This window comes from Protobothrops mucrosquamatus, unplaced genomic scaffold, assembly GCF_001527695.2.
Source record: "Protobothrops mucrosquamatus isolate PMUCROS unplaced genomic scaffold, P.Mucros_1.0 scaffold_22, whole genome shotgun sequence".
In the NCBI taxonomy this organism is placed as follows: domain Eukaryota; kingdom Metazoa; phylum Chordata; class Lepidosauria; order Squamata; family Viperidae; genus Protobothrops; species Protobothrops mucrosquamatus.
In genome coordinates, this window is record NW_015386098.1 from 1,146,585 (window position 1) to 1,160,043 (window position 13,459).

Sequence of the window (13,459 nt, forward strand, 5' to 3'; positions counted from 1 at the left end):
GTGGGAGCGTACTGGTCGATGGGAGGTAATCTGTGGCAGGAGGCGGTCTCGGAGATATCCAGGTCCGATGCCATGGAGCGCTTTGAAGGTGATAATCAACACCTTGAAGCGCACCCGGAAAGCCACCGGCAGCCAGTGCAGCTCGCGCAGTAACGGTGTTACATGGGAGCGACGAGTCCCTCCCAACACCGCCCGCGCGACCGCATTCTGGACTAACTGGAGCCTCTGAGTGCTCCTCAAGGGGAGCCCCATGTAGAGAGCGTTGCAGTAGTCCAGGCGGGAGGTGACAAGGGCATGAGTGACTGTGCGCAAGTACAGTATCTATTTAGGATGGTCACTTTCAATTTGAGTAGCATTTGAGCATGCAGTGGGTAACTTAGTTGAGCATTGGACTCAGTGCTTCTCTTTTATCCTTCTGAAATCTGTACTCCTTCAAATGTATTAAACATACTGTCTTTCCATTTCTTTCCCCTTTTGTGGTTGCCTTTGATTTTTTTTAAGGGGGGGCTCCATGTTTTATCTGATCACCTTAAACTTCCTTGTCAATTTCCGTGACCTAGTGGGGGGGGGGAAGAGACTCGTGTTATTTGAATGATAAGGAAAAGCATATTAATTAGAAGCTGTTTAGTATTTGTCAGATCATTTCTTTCTTACTCTGTCTTTTCAGAGTCTTTTTGTCTTCAGCTTTCTTCCTTTGACCGTGCTTGGATTTGATATTCTCCTAAAATATCATTTGGTTTAATTCAGTCATAGCTTCGTTTCAATGAAGAATTAGCATATGGTAACTCTGCATATGCAAAACATAGCATATGCAAAACAGCATATGCAACTTTGTAGGCAAATATAAAAATTAAGATATAAATGGGCTGTCAAGCTATATTCCTAAAATATAGAATTTGTCATTTTATGGCAAATTGGTTTTATGAAGCCTGGGGCTTGGCAAGGAGGATAATCTTATGCAAATGGAAATAAATATATTTTCCTGATGAATTCAGATATGAGCCTTATCTATTTTGAAAAGATCTCCATAAGATCCAGGCTGAATAATAAGCTTGAGGATTGGATTTATTCTATATTGATACTAAATGAAAATTATATCAGTATTTCTTCTTCTGTACTTAATCACCTCCATGTACATATTTTTTTTCATTACAAACCACAGCATTTTTATCGGCATTGTAATTGCTTGTATTCTACTGTTACTAATAATTAAATAATTAAAACAAATGAAAGTAAAATAGATGACTTATGTAAAATTATAAGAAAGAATGTAATAGATTTGATTGAATGTGGATTAATCTTGTTGAGTCGAATGTGGAAAAGTGAAACTAAGTTTATTAATGAAAGTGCTGTTGTGAATGCTCATGAAAGTAGGTATCTGGAGTAATCTTTTTTTTCAAATATAAATTTTTATTATTTTCATCATAAAAAAAAGCACATCACAAATACATCACAATGTAAAAACCCTACCCCCCCCCCGGACTTCCCAAACCTAATCCCAGGATACTATTCAGCTAAAAGTAAACTAGTATTAATATCCCTAACTCCACAAAATATTATTTTACATAAGTAGGTGAAATATATATATATAAAAAAAAAAATTATCTAAAAACCTAAATTACCGTATTTATCGGCGTATAACACGCACAGGCGTATAACACGCACCTTCATTTTAAGAGGGAAATTTCAAGAAAAAAAAAGCGCCGGCTCGAGAGCGAAAGCAAAAGGGGAGGGGGAGGGGGGCTTCGTTCACACGCGGATCCCCATGCTCGTATTTATTTACCGTATTATGCCCCGGCTGGCGGCGGCGGCAGCAGANCCAATTTTTTAAAAAAGAAGCTGATGAACTAATTCATAGCATTATGCCATTTCAGTTTCTCTGTTCTGACAGTTTCCTTTCCTTGTGGGAGTAGTTGGCAATGGTGAGAGCACTTGTCTGAATTATTCAAAGCACAATTTTCTTATAGCACAAAAAAAGAATAAGAATAGGGAGAAGAACTTACTGAGTTCAGATAACAATACATGAGATTAAAGATGCAGTGTGTGTTATAAGAATTCAGTTACATGTTATGGGAACTCATGTCTGGTTTATTTGGGGACATGTTATGTGCAAACAAAAATCATGTCTCAGTAATCTAAGTTTAGGATTTAGCATGTTACAAGAAGACAACTGATCAGTCTTGAATAATCTGAAATTACAATATTTTATTCTGTTTATTCTATTTTGGTTCTGGTTTTGGATACTACTCTAGTTTACATGGGAGGGGAAGGAAAAGAAAGGAACAACAACGTCATTGTAATGATGGCAGTAATTCTCTGTGGTGATTGAAAAAGAAACTGCTTCCTCATTTCCCTCCCCACAATTTTCAGACTCAGAGTGGCTGTATTTTTTGCTTTGTTTATTAATATATTCACCTAGTTTGCTGAGGAAAGAAAGAGACATACTGTGAGGACCAGGTATCAGGTCCAAATAGATTACTCTGGCAAATAACAAAATGCTAGTTCCTAAGTGTAACTCTGGTTCCTCAGTGGGTTCATTAAGTGCCTAGATTCCCCCATGCCTGCTGCTGAAATGCATCACGTGTGTCTCTCTAGGGAAAGAGACGGGATGCAAATGATGACAGATGAACAAAATGGAAGACAACATTTTATTTGCTTATGTAGCAGTAATTTCATGCCAGTTTCCTTTAGGCTAGTATTTCTCAACCTCAGAAACTTTAAAATATACTTCCAGAATTCTCCAGCCATCAGTTGCAACCTGGTCTCTGATATTTTGGGCTAGAAATCCCTAATTCCTTAATATTGCTCCTCTGTCTGACTGATAATTCTGGTTAGTGGATATTGATATCCACTGAGACAAAAATAAGAGCAGAATAGATCCAATAGGTCTTAAATTGGCCATCATTGGATTAGAGCTAGATAGTGGATATGTCTGAAGATTAAATTTTAAATATTTTTTCATGAATCAAATAACCGTATGCTTGGTGATATAATCTGGTTAGTTAGTTAAGGCTAACTAGAGCATGTGGGTTGAATCCAAGCAGTGATTCATCCTTGAAAGAGGGGGTGGTTCAACCCATGCTTAAGAAGACATCCCCTCCCCCGCCCTCAAGCAGTCATGCTGGATCTGACTTTGTTAGATAATTTCTGGACTGCTTCCTTTTTAGGGAAAGTTGTTGAGAAAGTAGTCAGGTTGCAGTTTCAAAGGTCTCTAGGTGGATCTCTGGATCTCTCCCAGTAAGATTTCAAACCTGGATACAGTGTAGAGATGGTATCGATTTCATTTTTTGATGTGTGGCAGGACTAGTATAGAGGTGGTATTTCTACTGGTTTCCTTGATAGTATTGATACCATTGATTATTATATCCTTTTGGACTGACTTAAGTGTTGGAAGTTCTGGAGTTGTAGTCATTCTCTTTTCACTTGGGCCAGTTCAAATTGGTGATGTTCTGGAGTTGAGAGGAGAGATCTAACTCAAGGTTCTTGCTTTGTAGGCTATCGAGGCTATCCTACTTTACGAGCTTGATTCTTTTCTGACTCCTGATTATATGAGACTGCTGGATGGGGTCATCCATAGGCATTGAGTTGGATGTACCTCTCAACACTGGACCTTCCAAATGATACCATCAATATTCAGTTTTGATGTCTAGCAGCTATAGGGATCTGGTTGAGGGAGAACAGGCTCAGACTTCACCCTTGTAATACAAGTAGCTGTAGATTTGGGGACCATCTGATCTAGAGACTTTCCATCTTTTTTCTGGATAGTGTAGCACTGCTCCAAATTTACCCAGTGTGCAGTTTGGGAGTCCTACTAGACGTACAGCTCTTATTCTAAGAGGAATAACAACAGTTGTGCCTATGCCTGAATGAGGAGGCTCTCCTCATAGTCATTCATGCCTTAGTTACCTCACAGTTGGATTACTGCAATGATTCCAGGTCCTCAATGATCTCTCAGAAGCTGCTGTTGGCAGGGATGTGAATAGGGTACCTCTCTACTTTACGAGCTACATTGATTACCAGTGAGCTTCTGAGTGTACTTCAAGATCCTGGTTCTCACTATGAAGTTTTTCATGACATAGGGCTGGGTTATTTGCAGGACTAGAAAATAATCTTTGATTATTTCTGCTCTTCTGGTTAGATCTGACAGGGCCCAGTTTGATCGGACATAGTTGACAGTGTTATGTTACTTATGGTAGACAGTGTCATCAGGCAAGACACAGGAGTTGTGCCTTCTCTGTTACTTTCCTGTCCTTTGGGACCAACCAAATCTCAAGGAGTAACACAATTCCTCCTTGAGATTTGGTTGGCACCATCCTTTCCTGATTTCAGAGGGCATAAAAATCTGAATCTTTTCCCAAGCAATGGGGAAATTAAGCCAACAGAATAATCTGTTGGTTTAATTTTTTCCAGCACTGAATGTTCTTATGTTTTGAATTTTCTTTTTCTTTTTCTTTTAAGTCATTTTATACGGACTTAATTGTTGTTTACTAATGATGTACACTGCCCCGAGTTATGTGCTGAGTGGCAGACTTTATAAATCAAACTAACTAAATAGATGTAAATTTATTCTTAAACCATCTGTCAAGTTCGTTAAGTTATTTTTCTGATAGGCAAGATTTTGTCACATTTCCATATGGGAAATCAGTTGATTTTGGTGGCTGAAAAGGTTTAATTCATTGGATGGATTTATGCATCAAACTAAGTCAGGAATTTTTTTTATTTAAAAAATATTTATTGAATAAGCCAGAGTAGCTTAGTTAACATATAATGCTTGGGTCTAAACAAGCCATAATGTTCTATTATGGATGACTTAATGACCAACTAGCATTTACTATATTTACCCCAAAATAATAATAATAATAATAATAATAATAATAATAATAATAATAATAATAATAATAATAATAATAATAATAATAATAATAATAATAATAAAAAAGTTGGAAGGGATCTTGGAGGTCATCTAGTCAAACCCCCTGCTCAGGCAGGAAACCCTATACCATTTCAGACAAATGGCTGTCCAGTCTCTTCTTAAAAACTTCCAGTGTTGGAGCATTCACCACTTCTGGAGGCAGGTTGTTCCACTAGCTTTCTTCTCAAAGAATTACTTATGGGTGTAGTACATTTTCTTGAGAGAGTTAGAAAGCAACTAACACTGTTCCTGTATAACTGCTGAACATGAGCAAATGAGTGGGGGTACTAATCAAGGTTAGTCTTGATCACCTTTATCTATTTGCTTATTTAGTTTGTTCATTTGTTAATTTCCCACCTTTCTATCAGGAGGTCAAGGTGAAATACATACCACTTTGACCTCCCATTTTTCTCCAAAACAACTAGTCTGTCAGACTCTTTAAACTAAGAGACATGAATACACATGTGAGAGTCGTTACATGCATACATTTGTTGAGGGAAAAATATACTTCAGGAATGGTTTGAACAAGACTTGGACATGAAAAGGCTGGAATGTTCCAGAATACATTGGAACAATTTATTGTTTTCTAGATTACATTAATCCAGGGGATGATTTAGCAGTTTTTAGAAAGTTGATCTTCTGAAACAGAATATGTTTGTGATACACCTGGCCATCTTAAATTCAGGTTCATTTTTCTTTTATGTAAATATGGAGTTTTCTTTTGTGCTAGAAAAATCAGCTAAATAAGAGAATGAAGCCTCTTGAGGTACCCAAAATTTGCTATGAATAAGATAAGTAAGAAGGAGCATGCTCAGTTCTATTTACTCAGAAGTTCAGCTCATCATGAAGAGATTATTAACAATGAAATGGGTACCTAAGGATATGTCTAGAACTATTATTTTTTGCTGACTTTCTTAAAGATTTGCTAGAAGCGTGTTTTAAAGCTAATGAAGATATCTGGAATTTTTTAATGCTGTTACAATTTTGTGTTGGAGAACTAGGAGTGTGCATTTTTAACTTCTTACTGTGTAAGAATGTTATGAGTAAGCAGCCAAGTATCTTCTTTTATTCCTCTTTTTATTTTTGTTTTCTCTTTCCCAATTGGAGGAAATTGGGAAGAACAAAGCTCTTCGCTTCCCTTCCCTTTCCTTCTCCACGTCCTCTCTTCTCCCCTATCTCCATGAAAGTAGAAAACTCAGAGCATACTTTTTATTTAAGCATGCATGTTCTTTTGAATCTGAAGCATCTCTTTCTGGATTGTTTTAACAGGCTTGATTCTATTCACATGCACATATTCTACTAAATATAGACTCACTGAGCTGGGGAAACTCAAGAATTTCCCCTACACTTTGTTGCGTAACAGTTATCATTTATACACTATTAAGTGCCGTGCTACTGAGAATGGTTCTGAAAAGACCATTCCAGCATTCTGCTCATATCCTTAGAAATATTTTTTCTCAGTGTTTTCTCTCTAATTTCATGCCAAGCCAGTAATAAGTTATTGAGATAATTGATCTACTTTCAAATTAAGTAGAAAGGAATCATATAGAAATGGTGATTAATTTATTTTCTCTTCGCAAAATTCATTCTAGCTTCTTTGTAGAAGAAAATAATATTTATATTTATCCTATTTTGAAACGATGAATTTCAATGCAAGTATTTTTGCTTGTTTGCTTGCTTTCATTATGATTCAGTGTGATCTATATTGATTTCATAAGTACTCTTTGTTTTTTGCATTTGTATCTGTTATCCAGGCTGGTATACTAAAGTAAAAGAAAGTTGTGAGGTTTTATGTCACCTTTTCTGATATGTATCTATTTAGGATGGTCACTTTCAATTTGAGTAGCATTTGAGCATGCAGTGGGTAACTTAGTTGAGCATTGGACTCAGTGCTTCTCTTTTATCCTTCTGAAATCTGTACTCCTTCAAATGTATTAAATATACTGTCTTTCCATTTCTTTCCCCTTTTGTGGTTGCCTTTGATTTTTTTTAAGGGGGGGCTCCATGTTTTATCTGATCACCTTAAACTTCCTTGTCAATTTCCGTGACCTAGTAGGGGGGGAAAAAGAGACTCATGTTATTTGAATGATAAGGAAAAGCATATTAATTAGAAGCTGTTTAGTATTTGTCAGATCATTTCTTTCTTACTCTGTCTTTTCAGAGTCTTCTTGTCTTCAGCTTTCTTCTTTTGACCGTGCTTGGATTTGATATTCTCCTAAAATATCATTTGGTTTAATTCAGTCATAGCTTTGTTTCAATGAAAAATTAGCATATGGTAACTCTGCATATGCAAAACATAGCATATGCAAAACACAGCATATGCAACTTTGTAGGCAAATATAAAAATTAAGATATAAATGGGCTGTCAAGCTATATTCCTAAAATATAGAATTTGTCATTTTATGGCAAATTGGTTTTATGAAGCCTGGGGCTTGGCAAGGAGGATAATCTTATGCAAATGGAAATAAATATATTTTCCTGATGAATTCAGATATGAGCCTTATCTATTTTGAAAAGATCTCCATATGATCCAGGCTGAATAATAAGCTTGAGGATTGGATTTATTCTATATTGATACTAAATGAAAATTATATCAGTATTTCTTCTTCTGTACTTAATCACCTCCATGTACATTTTTTTTTCATTACAAACCACAGCATTTTTATCGGCATTGTAATTGCTTGTATTCTACTGTTACTAATAATTAAATAATTAAAACAAATGAAAGTAAAATAGATGACTTATGTAAAATTATAAGAAAGAATGTAATAGATTTGATTGAAGGTGGATTAATCTTGTTGAGTCGAATGTGGAAAAGTGAAACTAAGTTTATTAATGAAAGTGCTGTTGTGAATGCTCATGAAAGTAGGTATCTGGAGTAATCTTGAACTGAGTGGTGTGATTTGATTTGGTGAATGTTACATTCATATCACAAAGGAAGAACCAAGCTTAAATTTGCCAAATATGCAAAATTCTATTGAATGTGATTCTGGAGAAAAATGACTTGGTTAGATGACTTGAATGAATGGATGGTAATGAGATGAATATTGGGACTGTTCAGAGTTGCAAAATTGAATGAGAAAATGATGATTGTTTACCACATACTTGCTTAGAAATATCTGTTTGTTTTGAATTTAGGGTTTATGTTTTAATCTGTTCACATGTACACATGGAAAAGGAAGGAATATAAATCAAAAAGCTTTACTGATTTGTTTATGATGAGAGATTGAAAGAGTTAGTGAACAATATCATGATGATGAGAGATCCTAAATGTGACATGGAATGTTCTTGACAGTTTTTGATTGCTTTTTGGAAAAAAATAGAGGCACAGAAAGAAGGGAAAATGTAAAGGAAATCAGAATAGAAATAGAGAAAGTGGAAGAAGAATCATAAAACTGTAGAGCTGGAAGGAGCATAAGGATCAAATATGATGATTCTGTATGAAAAGTATTGGAAAATAGATTAGTGTTGTAACAGAAAGAATGAGAAGTGTACATAAAGAAATTTGATGTGGAAGCTGCTTGGAATGGAATGGAAAGAGATATTAACAAATGTATAGATGGATGTGGAAGAATTAAAATGGGAAGTATGAATAAAGCTGTTCATTCCTCGTATTACATTACTAATTTGTATTGATAGATTTGGGTGATCTATTGAGATCTATTTCAGTTGCATGTTTCTACGATGATCTGATTCTCTTAAATCAAAATTGCCTCCTCATTTTGCAGCAGGCAAGATTGTGAAAAAGAGATGCATGTTTACTATATAATGTTGGTGGATAAAGTTCTGTTTCTGATGTTACATAGTTTCTTCCTTAAAAAATCTGGATTGTGTGTGTTTGAACATATTTATTTATTTATTTGTATTCCAACTTTATTATTTTTACAAATAACTCAAGGCGGTGAACATATCCAACACTTTCTTCCTTCTATTTTCCTCACAACAACACTGTGAGGTGAGTTGGACTGACATAACCATTGAACTATAACATACATTATTACATACAATACATACATACAATATTACATATGTCACAGTATGCTAAATTAGAATTATTCCCCTATGTGATTTTTCACTGTTGCCTTGCCTTCTCCCCATAGATTTTGATTGCCTTTCCAAATTTGATCTCTATAAAAGACATCACACTCTTGCAGCGTATAATTCTGATATGAAATCTTTTCAGTGTAATAACCAAATGCTTATATTTTTAATTAATATTAGTTGTTAGTGAGATTGTTTAGTGTTTTATTTTTAATGCTCTCTGTTATTATTATTAGGAGTTCTGGAAGAAGCAGAATTCTACAACATTGGGTCTCTAATCAGACTAATAAAAGACAGACTGGAGGAAAAGGATTACACCATAACCCAGGTGTGTTGGGAAATGTCAGAATTATATTTAAGAGAAATTGAAAACAAAAGTGCCCAGAATATTAACTTTCATTTTTCAAAAAAATTGAACAAGGATAAATGTTACAAGATTGGGAATAAACAAGCCAGCATTTAATTGTTAAAGCAGGGACTGTTTTAATTCAGCTAATTTTGGGGTATTTATTATTCAGTGTTAATAAGGTGTTAATTATGCAATTGGAAAGAATGAAATAATGATTCCTGAAAATTCAGTCTGTATTTTTTGGGAGAAAGATCATATATGAGAGCAGTGAAAAGGCAGTACTCTTAGCACTTGGTCTTTGATTGTTGCTATGAGAGACATGAGAAGCTGGAAAACTTCCTAGGATTTCACATATTAAGCTACTTGTCCATATATCTCCTATTCTGACTGACGGCAATTCTCATACTATACTGCAGCTTTTCCCAACCAGGTGCCTTCCAGATGTGTTGGCACAATATCAGTTTCAGCCTCAAATGATCAAAGAAATATGGGCTGGGAATTCTGGGAACTGAAATCCCAACCCATCTGGAGGTTGCTGAAATGAGGAAATCTGTACTTCTAGATCTCTCTTAACTGAAGATAACGTCTAAACCTTTGAGACAGATTGCTCTTTTTATTCTCATATATCTCATGTGTGGCTTTGCTCTGAGTCTCCATGTGAGAATAGTGCAAAACGTTTCATTTCAAGGCATGAAATTTTCAGGCCTGAAATTTCATGTCCCTCTCTTCCTTCCAAGTTCAGAACTGCTCACTCCTTTTGCTTTATAATGAATGACATCATTCCTACACCAGCATTACTTATTTCGGTTGCCAGAAAACTCTGGATTCTTAGCTCTTAGCCCAGCCCTGCCAGAAGATGTTCACTTGTTTAGCTAAAGCTCTTCTCCTTGCTCATCTAAAACTTTTCAGTCTAATGCATATATACAGATGTTCCAACAACTAGCAGTTGCTTCTGTCTTTTCTATAGCATAGACTTCTTTCCACTAGGAGGCAGAATTGAGGATGAGAAGCCCCTGTCTGGCTTTGTTTATTAGTAGAAAATCTGGACAAGTAGACAGGAAAGCCCTTGCTGATATGGTCTGTTGTTCCTTGACCTGCTTCTTCTAGGTGCCACCAAAGCATGTCTACAGAGTGCTGCAGTGTCAGGAGGAAGAGCTCACACAGATGGTTTCTACAATGTCAGATGGGTGGCGCTTTGAACAGGTATGCAAGATAATTTCATTTATTTATTAAATTTATTAAAAGATGAGTACAGGTTTCCCAGTGTTGAATTTGATAGTGATTTCAGAATCTTCAGTTTTTTTTAAATAGAATATACAGTCATTTTTTAAACAGAATATGCTTCACATGTGCATCTCTCTGGCTCTTATAAGTAATTCACGAACCAGATTCAAAGAAGGAAGAAACATACCGACCTAATAAACTTTATTAGTCATTTTCCCCCGCTTCTGACTGCATGCCTGGGAATAAGTTTCGGTAAACTTTATGGTGCTTACTTTTTAATAGACATGTGTTGTGCAAGACATTTCATGCAATCTTATGCCTGATTATCAGTATGTCCCACTGTTTTCAGTGCTTTTTAATGAATATAGGTAAGATTGTAGGCATAAATTGTGAATTGACAATACTCCCAATTCTTAGACTATATAAGCTTAAGATTTATAAATTTTTCAGATCCTAGAACATTCCAAACTTAATTGGAGATTGAGGGGAAATATTCCTTAACTCTTTCTATGTCATGATAAAAATCTTTTGGCAGATTGAATCTTTCTGGCTCTATTGAAAAACACGGTAAATTTCTTTTATATCTTGTCATATAAAAACCACTGTGAAGGACAAATGCACTAACATTAAGTCTTCTGCACTAATCCTAACATTTGCCCTCTTCAGACCTTGTGTTCCTTTTCAGACTAGAAGTGTTCCCATTTTTGCATCATTTGGCATAACAAGCATTCATTCATCTCTTTCTATAGCTGGTGAATATTGGATCATCCTATAACTATGGGAATGAGGATCAATCGGAATTCCTGTGTGTTGTCTCGAAGGAACTGTGCAGCTCACCCAGTGGCCTCTATTCTGAGTCCAGCCGGAAAGTCAAGGTTAGGGAATCCTTAAAATCCTGAAATTTAAATGACTTACTTTCTCAACTATCTTTTCAGCTATCAAATGGCAAACTTGTTAATACTTGCTCTTTGCTGTTCCCTATCATGTCCAATCTAGTTTTAGAAATGTTTATTTTTAAGCCAATGATCCATGTTTTTCTCCCTTTTAAAAATATTTCTGAGAAAGTGGGCCCGACACTCAAAGGAGGGGTGGGGGAACCTCACGCCGGACCGCCGCCTCCCCTTCCACCATCTCGCCGGCCGGGACCACAGTCAGGACTCACCACAGCCTGCCTTGTCGCCGCCTGGAATGGGTCCGGGTCTGGGGGGCCGTCAGTTGACGGGCGCAGGTGTTCAGCGCCGCCGCAGCCTCCCGGCCACCCTCTTCGCCAGCGGGAGCCGCTGCCAGGACTGCCGGGACCACCGGCAGCTGGGAGCGTATCCGCTGACGTCAGAGATGTTGCCGGGACGCTGCCAGCTGTCCAGCGCCTTGGCGTGTTGATGAGGGGAATCCCCGCGGCAGCTGTGAAGAGGGGACTCCCCACAGGCCATGGCGCGAGGCAAGGACGGGCGGCGCAGTGCCGTGGGAAGCGGCGGAACAAGGGGAGGGGCTACCTGGTTCCTGGCAATTCGGACGCTGGAAGCCTGCCTGGGACCTGCTCCAGCAAGCCATCTGATGCATGGCGAGGAAAGGAAGCAATGTCCCGACTGGCCTTTTATGAGCTCTGCACGCCGGATGCTGGCTTGCAGACTGGGGGTGGGGGTGGGGCTCCAACACGGAGAGGCTATGTAAAGTGCTAGGAGCAGTTCACTCCCAGCGCTAACTTTCTCCAGTATGAAATAAATAATCTGTCACCCGTACCTTGCCTGCTGCTTTTTCTTGAGGACAGAGAAGGACGTCTTGACAGTAAGTTAGTGCTCCACTTTTTTGTTCACCTTTTCCAATTCCTGTGCTGGTTAGGAAATGACAGAGGGAACGCAAGGGGCTGCCCCGTCGGCAGAGAAGGGCGAGCCAGCCGGAGCTGTGGCACCAACGCATACTGCAGAGCCAGGGGATGCCCAGCCATCGGTGACGCCCAAGGAGCGGGACCCACTGCCTGCAGCCACGGTGAGTGAATCCCAGGAGGCAGGGGTCCCGGCACCTTCAGGGGAACGGTGGCTTAGCCCTGCGCTTGCCCACCCGGACCCTGGCCAGATACCCACACCGGGTGCCGGGGGACCTCTAATGGAATGGAGGGAGAGGCGACTCACAGAGGAGGACGAGGTGGAGTGGAGTTATTTCATGGCGCCCGGAAGACAGACGATGGACATCCTCCGGGATCGGTTCGGCGAGATGGGGTACATGGACCCTCCTTCATGGCCACGAGTGGAGGCTGGCCATGGGACGGCACCTTGGTCTCGAGTTGAGACGCAGCCTGCTTCGTCGGAACCATCGCAATTTCATCTAGCCAGCCCGAGGTTCCAGGTTTCTCCTGGCACTGGTACTTCTCAGGTGGGGGCCCCTGTTCTGGGCGTCCCGACAGCTCAGTCACGGCCTAGACAGGAGGGAAGGTCATTGGCAGATCCTCATGGAGTGCCCACAAGGCAGACAGCAAGGTTGTCTGGGGCTCTGGACTGGCAGATGGCAGGCCCCGGTGACCACCGGTTCTCCCCTATGGACGAAGGCCTCCGGGGAGCAGGGCCGCCTCTGGGGACATGGGGTCCAGGGTTGGCTTGGGGTCCGCCGCCAATACCGGTGACTTTTGACGGGAACCCAGACCTCCTGGCAATGTTCCTTAGCCACGTCATCAGCCACCTGGACCGTTACGCCCGGTTCTATTCATCCCAATGGGCGATGGTGGTGGCGGTGACAGCTAGCCTGCAGGACGAGGCAGCGGCATGGGCAGCGGACCTCTATAGTGACCATGCGAGGGAGCTGGCCGACGCCGGCTTGTTCCTGGAAGCACTACGGTCCAGATTCAAGGACATCTCCCGGGTCCAGCGGGCCGAGGCGGAGGTACTGGCGTTGAAACAGCAGGGCCGGTCCGCCATGGAATACGTCCGGGACTTCCGACG

At 39.4% G+C, this 13,459-nt stretch overlaps 1 protein-coding gene across 1 annotated transcript in view; it reads left to right on the forward strand.

Moving 5' to 3' along the window:
• Nucleotides 1-13,459, forward strand: part of KCTD17 (potassium channel tetramerization domain containing 17) — a 32,733-nt gene that overhangs the window by 12,841 nt on the left and 6,433 nt on the right. The window contains exons 3-5 of the mRNA XM_015831934.1: nt 9,190-9,281; nt 10,410-10,505; nt 11,276-11,401. Coding sequence (XP_015687420.1) covers nt 9,190-9,281; nt 10,410-10,505; nt 11,276-11,401 — 314 coding nt within the window. The remainder of the gene's footprint in view (nt 1-9,189; nt 9,282-10,409; nt 10,506-11,275; nt 11,402-13,459) is intronic.